The 10,760-nt window shown below is 43.6% G+C and overlaps 1 protein-coding gene across 3 annotated transcripts in view; it reads left to right on the top strand.

Annotated features, from left to right (window-relative positions):
- The first annotated feature begins 675 nt into the window (after positions 1–675).
- The window catches only part of tp73 (tumor protein p73), a 66,770-nt gene continuing 56,685 nt past the window's right edge, over positions 676–10,760 (top strand). For all 3 annotated transcript variants that reach the window (XM_070860465.1, XM_070860464.1, XM_070860463.1), the window contains exon 1: positions 676–909. In XM_070860465.1, coding sequence (XP_070716566.1) covers positions 691–909 — 219 coding nt within the window. In that variant the 5' untranslated portion in view covers positions 676–690. The remainder of the gene's footprint in view (positions 910–10,760) is intronic.

Genomic DNA, 10,760 nt, shown 5'->3' with positions numbered 1-10,760 from the left:
GGCCACTCAAGTGAGGTAGCAGAGAGACACTGACAACCATGGAAGTGAATACCAGTTAAGCCAAGAATGGGGTTGGGGGATTTAAACAATCTCCCAATAAGTTTATTTGATGATTTTCTTGGATAATTCTTCAATTAACTACTCCTCTGGACTATTCAGCCTCGTAAATTTTAACTCCTTCATTAACCCAGATTGATATTTAGCCCTGAAAGCAAGATTTTTTTGAATGATTTTTGTTCATCCATTTGTACAGGGGTCCCTTCCTTGCTTGGAGTTATGTGAATGAAACACACAAAAAACCCGGCTTGAGCAATTCAACCAGATTTCTGCCACAATCACCAAACAGTTAGAAGTAAACCGATGGCCGAAAACAATACTCCAAAAAAAACCCTTCAGTGATCAGCGGTCAGAGAAAGGAACAAGAGGAAACAACACGCTTCAAACTGACTTTTTTCCCCTTCATATTTGTCTGAATGATATATTTACGATTAATTATTTGACAAGTCTTTACATGGGGCAACAGGGAAAAAAAAGGATTCCAGGAGCTGAACTGTAGTGACAGCTGTCTGATGTGTGTGTTTTCTTAATAGTCTGAAATAAGTGGATGTTGCAAGTCCTTACCTGGTTGTTTCTCTTCTTATCCCCACCCCTTTCCCTCTCTAGTCCCAGTTTAATTTGCTAAACAGCAGCATGGATCAGAGTATCACCAACCGTGCATCCTCCGCCAGCCCTTACAACTCGGAGCACGCCTCGAATGTCCCGACGCCGTCTCCCTACTCACAGCCAAGCTCCACGTTTGACACTATGTCGCCTGCTCCAGCAATCCCTTCCAACACAGACTATCCGGGACCACATTTATTCGAAGTCACTTTTCAGCAATCAAGTACTGCAAAGTCAGCTACCTGGACCGTGAGTTTGCTCTTTCATATTTTTGATCGAGATATATTGTTAAGTAAATCCTTTACATGAAAAAAATGTGGTCCTTATTAATTCATCAGCAAAAAATATGTTTTCGGCCTCAGTCTCTTGTGATATTTTCTTTGTTTTTTTTCTTCCTCTCTTCACTATCTCTTCTCCACGCAGAGATTACGTTATCTAAATGTGATGTGCGACCGATGTTAAAGTTTTATTGAAGATTAAGTTAATGCAACTTCTAAACTTGGTGTTCTGTTGCAAGTGACTGTACTGCTTTCGATATATGCCTTGTGCATCCCACTGCATGCCAGACAGTAAATACCTGCCTTTGTAACAGAATGTATAATTTCAAACTGCAGTCTAACCAGAAAATGAACCAGAATGCAAGATTCGCAAACTCCTCCAGCTGTAACATCGGCGCTTTCTCCAATGAGAGAAGCCAGAGTGTTTTTAATTGTGAAAATTGGTTTTAGCACAAGTCGCTAGTCTGCTGAAAACATGTGTTTTTTTTTTAACTGTCTTTATATATTTTAAAGATTATGTCTTGCAGCAAGACGTGACTGAACATGCTTGCAATCCAGGCACATGTTGGATGTTGCTTGTGCTATCTCCTGGAGGGAGATGTTCAGACTTGCTGCAGACAAGCAAGCATCCTGTCCAACAGTAGGAGAAGCGCGGCTCTCTGTCTGCTGGTAACCAACGGGATAATTAGTGTTTTTCTCAAGTGCAATTTCAAATGTGCTGCTCGTCCTTGTCTGTGCAAAGACTCGCCGTGATGTGAAGGGTGGGCAGGCAGGCTGTTGATTGGGTTTTTGCGAGTGGCAGCGGTTAACTCTGGCTGAAATTGATGATGCCGACCTTTCATTAAATTTGGAGCAACATCCATAATTTAACTGTTTTAGCCCCGGGCTTATTACATTTTCTCTGGGATTGGGTACAAACCGAGGCTACAGTTTGCAGTGGCGTCCTCTGTATGCTATTGTATTGCGTCAAGAGTCGGTTCTGTACTGGGTCTCTGGTTGCAGTCCAGTTTCCCCCCCCCTCGTGCACTGTGGTTCCCACAGCACCAGTGTGACAGGAAAAGAACGGGGCACAAGGCATCGCTTGAACCATTTCTGGCTGCTGGGTCTTCCCTCCTGATCGGGGAAGGTTCCATACAGGAAAACAGCACGGCTGGTCCATACTTGTGAGCTGAGAGCTCAGCCTCTTCCCCTGCTCCACACCATTAACCAGCGAGGGTCTCCTGGTTCCTCAGCTGGCGGTGATACCCACCTCTTTATGTGGTTTCTCGCACCTCTGAACACAGCACTGACACTTTACAAAGTTGCTGCTGCCCCTGGGATATGGAGTTAAACTGGGGACCAGTCCAGTAAGGTATAGTGCCCCTGAGAGATTGCTCTGCGATCTTGATGGCCATTTACATGTACCAGATGTGAATCACTTTAACCTTACCCTGGCCCATGTCCAACTTCATACCAGATCATTAATACTGGCCAATGAAACATTATATATCATTTACAGTTGTAATTAAAATATTGTTCAAATTCATGACGAACAGGGATTTGCAGCCTTAATATGAATTGGGCTTCAAGGACTGACATTGACTGGTGAGCAGGCCATGTTTGAACAGATAGACCTGCCCAGTACCCTTGATATTGAAGCAATTATTTCAATAGTTTCAAAGACTCCATCTCCACCAACAATTTCAATTTTTTTCCATCTCCCCCACCTGGTCTCAACACAAGAACGGACGCAAGTTCAAGTCCTGCTCCGCTCAGTGCTCAGTCTGTCCTGTGGGCGATGGCAAGCAGATACTGAAACACTACCCAGCATGGTTGGAGAAAACTGGAGGAGCGCCTCACATCTGGGCACAAATATCATTCATCTACAAGTGGGCACTGTCTTGTTTTGTTGCAGAGATGTCAAGCCTGGAGGACAAAGAAGAAGGGAATTAAAAAGAGAGGCAATATGTCTCAAAAATAGATGCATGAGAAAAGGGACTTGAAACAAAAGAGGGGCACACAGACACACACACACACACACACACACACACACACACGCACACACAAACACTCTCACACACACACACACAGACACACACACACACACACACACACACAGACACACACACACACACACATACACACACACACACTCAGCCTTTATCAACCTCAAGCCATCTGGGAGAGAATGGTAAAAATTAAAAGATAGGTCCTCCCTCACTCACTGCTCGCCCCTGCCTCTGAGGGAATGAATAACAGCAGCTATGAGGTTCCATAAGTATGTCCATCCAGAGAAGATAGAGCAGCTTTTACAACAAAATGTTTAGAAATAGGCAGTGGGTCCATCTGTAAAGAGCAAAGGTATTTCATATGGAGACCACCATTGAACTGGAGGCCTTGGAGAGGGTGCAGAGGTGATTTACTAAAATTATACCAGGATGAGGGACTTCAGTAATATGGAGAGACTAGAGAAGTTGGGATTGTTCTCCTTACAGCAGAGAAGGTTAAGAGGAGGTCTAATAGAGGTCTCCATATTCAAAATTATGAAGGGTTTTGATAGACTAAATAAGGAGAAACTATTTCCACTGGCAGAAGAATCAATAACCAGAGGACACAGATTAAAGATCATCGATAAAAGAATCAGTGGGGAGATGAAGAGAATATTTTTCATGCAAGAAGTTGTTCTGATCTGGAATGCGCTGCCTGAAAGGGTGGTGGAAACAGATTTAATAGTAACCTTCAAAAGGAAATTAGCTATATACTTGAAGAGGAAAATATTGTTAGGCTATGGGAAAAGTGCAGGAGAATGGGACTAATTGCTCTTTCAAAGAGTTGGCACAGACATGATGGGCCGAATGGCCTCCTTCTGTGCTGTATAATTCTGTGAGCTGCTCTGACAAAAGATCTCTATTTAAAGTGGTAAGCTGGCTTTACTCTTTACAGATGCTGACAGACCTGCTGTATATTTCCAGAATAATTTCACATTTGCAGCATATTTGCACTTAAAAAAAAATGTCTACTGTAAGGTAGAATGGATGTAGAGGTGGAAGTCCAACAGGGAGACAAGCAAGAGAAAAACAACAAAAAAGAATAGCTTTTCTACTCTGATTTACATTTACATTAGCCTTACATTACTTAAGAACTATGGAGTTTACACATTTATGATCTTTACGGCACTCATAAATAATGTCATTTTTTGTTCAGTAGTCCAAGGGTTTAAACATTCTTACTGCTTATTTTGTAAGTTCTTGAGTGGCTTATTTGCTTTTAATTTTTTTTTTTATGGCGTTTCTTCCAAATAACATGAGTGTAGCATGGGGTGTAACACTGAGCCATACAAACAAGGAAGGTCTCAGGATTTATTCCCGGTCTGTCCTGAGTTAGCAGCTCTCAGGCAGGGTGCTTCAATTGGCCTCCACTCCCCGAGGCTACAGGGGAGAGGGAAATCGGCTGGGGTTAGTGCTCCTGGTTGCTAACCAGTGAAACCAGCTGTTGCAAAGGACACATGCATGTGAGTGTCAAGCGAGAGCAGGATAGAGTTCAGCTTTAGAAACATAGAAAACATAGAAAATAGGTGCAGGAGTAGGCCATTCAGCCCTTCTAGCCTGCACCGCCATTCAATGAGTTCATAGCTGAACATGCAACTTCAGTACCCCATTCCTGCTTTCTCGCCATACCCCTTGATCCCCCGAGTAGTAAGGACTTCATCTAACTCCCTTTTGAATATATTTAGTGAATTGGCCTCAACAACTTTCTGTGGTAGAGAATTACACAGGTTCAACACTCTCTGGGTGAAGAAGTTCCTCCTCATCTCGGTCCTAAATGGCTTACCCCTTATCCTTAGACTGTGACCCCTGGTTCTGGACTTCTCCAACATTGGGATCATTCTTCCTGCATCTAACCTGTCTAAACCCGTCAAAATTTTAAACGTTTCTATGAGGTCCCCTCTCATTCTTCTGAACTCCAGTGAATACAAGCCCAGTTGATCCAGTCTTTCTTGATAGGTCAGTCCCACCATCCCGGCAATCAGTCTGGTGAATCTTCGCTGCACTCCCTCAATAGCAAGAATGTCCTTCCTCAAGTTAGGAGACCAAAACTGTACACAATACTCCAGTTGTGGCCTCACCAAGGCCCTGTACAACTGTAGCAACCGCATGGTCAAATTTGCCTGTTGCCACTCTCTGTCCAGTCTGCCACATGAAGGTGAACCCTTGGCACCTTGGAACCATACCCCAACAAGAGCCAACACCTTCAAGAGAAGAGAGAAAAAAGGGACAAAGAAATTATGAGAGTGTAAATTTAATGCAATGTAATGTACATGAATTTACACTAGCTCATGGCCTTTCCCAGAATTAATTGACCTGCTCACTTCGATGCAGTGACAAGCTTCAACCCCTCAATGAGTGTAGTGGACACCATTTGGATGAAATTGTGAATCGACCATTTTTCTTTGCTGACGTGACTTGTTTTAACGAATGAAGGTAATGCCCTACAATGACTTTATCCTCTAGTACACTTGGCCCGCAATGACTAATATCAGCCATCATTTTCCTGGTGTTTCTGAGGCTTTGCACAGGTATGTGGCACGCCTTGGCTTCATCTCCTGGCTGCTTTGTGCTACCCTAATCTGTACAGTCTAAACACGCATATTTCTAGCGTTTGAGTGCTAATTGTTTCAGGGGGATACATATTGAGCCATCCTAGCACGTATTTAATACACTATTCGATCTTCTGTGGTGTTGTACACATATTCTTAAACTCTACTCTGTGGGGGATAGGAATACACTCGATCAGCTGAATCATTGCCAAATGTGCCATTAAACGGGGCTCAAACTAATCACCATGTATCGCCCTCGGGTAAAGTGGGGTTAGAGGGTGGGGGATAATTTGACCAAGGCACACAGATGTAATTCAGTCCTCATTTTAAATTTATTTATTCTTCCCCTATTTTTATATTTTCGTTGTAAATTCTTATTGCCGCATTTATAATGAAAACTCCCTATACAAATTGATCATGCTGTAATTACACCCTCCTGCCAGAGGTGGCATATAAGGAATCTATAATGACAAAAGTTGACAGGAAGTGCACACAGATGTAATATTTGTAGCATATAGATTTGAGGAAAAGTTTTAAGTCACCCATTCACTACTACTCTTAATATACCTCATCTCCTCTCTTCTCAAACTGCAGGATAGGCCTTGGCCCCTCATCTGGGTCTCTCAAGAAAAAAAAAATCAATCTTCACACAGGCAAATATTTCCTGTTGTTCAACATTGTGGTACTAGTGATTCAGCAGCATTCTCCACTTATAGCTCTTTGATTCTTCGTTAGCTGCCCACAGGAATTTTATAAAAGCAGGACTTTGCATTGTCAGCTTAGGCCACAGGCAGTAGGCCCAAGTTACCAAGCCTATGATTACCGGGCCGGCCTGCCTACTAAATTAGTCAAATAATCTTCATGTAAATTAGTTATGAGTGAGACAAGAAGACATTTTAATTGATGGTCCACAACTGATCATTGCAAAAAGAAATAAGTCTGCATACAAGTTTCCAGTGTTTGAGCAATATTTCACCCTGAGGCTTTCAAATTATTGATGAATATTTGCTGAATAAAATTTCCAATTTGACTAGAAACTTGGCACCTAACACAATATTAATTCCCAAATCTGAGGGATTCGAAAATTAGTGAAGTAGTCGGGATATGGGGGTATATTTTGCATATGAGTGTTCCTGGCACAGAGCCTGGGGCCTCAGCTGCTGATGTCAGCATGCCTCACACAGTATAATTTTAATGGCTGCATGCTGACCTCTGCGCCTGAGTTCCTGATATGTGTCCATGTTACACAAAACTCTGAGCTGGAGATGCAAATTCCTACAATCTACCCTGTGAGAGATAGAATACACTTGATCAGCTGAATCATTGCCAAATGTAGCATTAAACAGGGCACCAATGCATCGCCTGTGCTGCCATTCTTAATATTTGCAGATTCAATGGGCACACATAGCCTTTATTGTTTTTAAATTGAGATGCCGAGGACATAGTGCAAGACAAAAGCAAGATTAAAAAGCTTAGGAAAGAAAATGAAGGCAGAAATCAGTGCTTGACACCAACCCTGGGTTTTAAAAGTTTGTACATTATAGAATGAAGGCAAGACTGAGTGCAGTGATGTGTTTCACAGCTTAGAGGTCCTGGTGAAGAATGAGATAGATTAAGAGATGGTGTGATGAGCATTGATTTTAATACAATGAGGATGCAGAGAGGAGGAAGAGCTCGTGAGATTATATATTTAGGGGTTGAACAGAAGAGACATGTATAAAGTGTAAGTTCTTCTGAGGGCTGTGAGACTTAGTTCAGTGAGTAGCTCAGCAGTATAGACCATGAAGGTCCCATTTTGGATTCCCATTCTGTGCTGAGCTAACAAATCTTAGCGAGGGTGATGATGGGGAACTGTTGTTAGCACCCACACCCTTTGGTTGGGGAGGTGAAACATGGTCATGATTCCCATGCCTGATCACTGTTTAGCGCTCCTTTATGGACGAGCATGTGTGTGCACACTGGAGGCGAGGTTTCCTAATTGGCATTATTATAATGGCATGTTAACCTGTTTAAAATAAAAGGGTTAACACCAATCTGAAAATGTAGGCTTGGGCATTAACAGGATTGGATGTGGCTGTGATCCTCCCTGTTGAAAGGGAGATCTTGTGTTAATATGGCACCTTAAGATGTCCCAAGGCATCTTATGATTACTATTGAACTGCAGTTACTGATATTGTATAGGCAAACGCAGCAGCCAGTTTGCACATAGCAAGATTGCACAAATTGGAATTGAGATACATGACCAGTTAATCTGTTTTGGTGGTATTGGATGAAGGATGACTTCTGGTTCAGAATACCAGGAGAACGTCTTGATCTTTTTCAAGTCATGCTGTGGAACACTCTACATCTATCTAGGCAGACAAATTAATGTCTCAGCCATGCGTCTTTGCCGATGCTTCATTCCCTCAGCCTATAGTAATCATAGAATCATAGAAGTTTACAACACGGAAGGAGGCCATTTCGGCCCTTCATGTCCGCGCTGGCCAACAAGAGACTATCCAGCCTAATCCTACTTTCCAGCTCTAGGTCCGTAACCCTGCACGTTACGGCACTTCAAGTGCACACCAAGTACTTTTTAAATGTGGTGATTTAAATCCAGGATATGGTCAATGTATTCACTGAGGCATATGAAAGCATGGGCCTTACGCTTAACATCCGTAAGACAAAGGTCCTCCACTAGCCTGTCCCCGCCGCACAGCACTGCTCTCCAATCATGAAGATTCACGGCGCGACCCTCAACAACATGGACCATTTTCCATATCTCGGGAGCCTCTTATCAACAAAGGCAGACATTGATGCGGAGATTCAACATCGCCTTCAATGCGCCAGTGCAGCTTTCGGCCATCTGAGGAAAAGAGGGTTTGAAGACCAGGCCCTCAAATCTACCACCAAGCTCATGGTCTACAGGGCTGTAGTAATACCTGCCCTCCTGTATGGATCTGAGGCATGGGCGATGTATAGAAGGCACCTTAAGTCATTGGAGATATATCACCAATGATGTCTCTGCAAGATCCTGCAAATCCCCTGGGAAGACAAGCGCACCAACATCAGTGTCCTCGTCCAGGCTAACATCCCCAGTATTGAAGCACTGACCACACTCGATCAGCTTCGCAGGGCAGCCACATAGTTCGCATGCCAGATATGAGACTCCCTAAGCAAATGCTCTATGCGGAGCTCCTTCACGGTAAATGAGCCAAAGGTGGGTAGCGGAAGCATTACAAGGATACCCTCAAAGCCTCCCTGGTAAAGTGCGACATCACCACTGACACCTGGGAGACCCTGGCTGAAGACCGCCCGAGGTGGAGAAAGTGCATCCTGGAGGGCGTTGAGCGCAAAGAGCGTGAAGAGGTCAAGCGCAGACAGCGGAAGGAGCGCGCGGCAAACCAGGCCCACCCACCTCTTCCCTCGACGAATGTCTGTCCCACCTGTAACAGGGTCTGTGGCTCTCGTATTGGACTGTTCAGCCACCAAAGAACTCACTTTGGGAGTGGAAGTAAGTCTTCCTCGATTCTGAGGGACTGCCTATGATAATGAAATGTGGTGAGGGTTTCTGCCTCTACCATCCTTTCAGGCAGTGCGTTCCAGACCCCCACAACCCTCTGCATGAAGAAATTTCCCCTCAAATCCCCTCTAAACCTTCTACCAATTACTTTAAATGTATGCCCCCTGGTTGTTGACCCCTCTGCTAAGGGAAATAGGCCCTTTCTATCCACTATATCTAGGCCCCTCATAAATTTTATACACCTCAATGAGGTCTCCCCTCAGCCTCCTCTGTTCCAAGGAAAACAAACCCAGCCTATCCAATCTGTCCTCATAGCTAAGATTCCTGGCAACATTCTCATAAATTTCCTCCATACCTCTCCAGTGTAATCACGTCCTTCCTGTAATGCGGTGACCAGAACTGCACACAGTACTCCAGCTGTGGCCTAACCAGTGTTTTATACAGTTCAAGCATAACCCACCTGCTCTTGTATTCTATGCCACGTCTAATAAAGGTAAGCATTCTGTATGCCTTCTTAACCACCTGATCCTCCTGGCCTACTACCTTCAGGGATCTGTGGACGTTCACTCCCAGGTCCCTTTGTTCCTCTACACTTCTCAATGCCCTGCCATTTAATGTGTATTCCCTTTCCTTGTTAGCCCTCCTCAAATGCATTACCTCTCGATTAAATTACATTTGACATTGTTTTGCCCACCTGGCCAGTTGATTGATATCTCCCTGCAGTCCGCAGCTTTCTTCTTTATTATCACAGTCTATTTTTGTATCATCTGCAAACTTCTTAATCATACCCCCTATATTCAAATCTAGATCATTGATGTATACACAAAAAGCAAGGGACCCAGTACTGAGCCCCGCGGAACCCCACTGGAAACATCCTTCCAGTCACAAAAACACCCAACAACCATTACCCTTTGCTTCCTGCCTCTGAGACAATTTTGGGTCCAACTTGCCACTTTCCCCTGGATCCCATGGGCTTTTACTTTTGTGGCCAGTTTTTATGGGCTTTTATTATGTGCTCAAGTTCTGGAGTGGGACTCAAATCTACAAACTTCTAACTCAGAAGTAAAAGTGTTACCACTGAGTCCAATTGACACTATTATTGAATAGCTTTCTTACAACCATTGTCTTTGTTCACCCATAAAGACTGGCCACTTGAGTGAGCAGGGTACCCGGTGCCAATGAAACCACATCCCAGGGCACAAGGGAAGGGGAATAAGAAAGTGGTTGTGGAAGTCTTTTTTGTAAAGCGAAGCAGTGGCCATGTTAGTAAAATAAAATAAAGAGGTTGCAGGCCAAAGGTGAAAGAGGGATTGCCTACAAGACAACAACTTTTCTCTTGCATCCTGTGAAGCAGTGCAGTAGAGGTGCTGGAGGAGCCTCTCCAGATGTGACCTGTGCTCTGCAGATGTTTTGATTCCTGTTTTGTGTTCGGTACACCAGTGGATTTTTAGCTATGTTAACCTAATAATCTGATGGTATATTTATACTAACATTGCAGCAAAGTGGTTTCCAAATAGTAAACTTTCAATATAGAGATCAAACTGGATTGGACCTCCTGAGCCCTTTCAAAATTTTGCCAGAGTTAATTTAAATCCTTAGAGAGTGCAGTCACTCCAATCTGCACTCTCAAAACATTTATATTTAACGGCTGAGGCAGAAGCACAGCATACCATTGTAAGCTGGCTGGGGAAAATGGAAGCAGGCTACATAAATGTGGTATTACCTGGTGAAACCAATACTGTAG

The sequence above is a fragment of the Pristiophorus japonicus genome, chromosome 18 (genome assembly GCF_044704955.1).
Source record: "Pristiophorus japonicus isolate sPriJap1 chromosome 18, sPriJap1.hap1, whole genome shotgun sequence".
In the NCBI taxonomy this organism is placed as follows: Eukaryota; Metazoa; Chordata; class Chondrichthyes; family Pristiophoridae; genus Pristiophorus; species Pristiophorus japonicus.
This window is presented reverse-complemented; position numbering and strand designations above follow the sequence as displayed.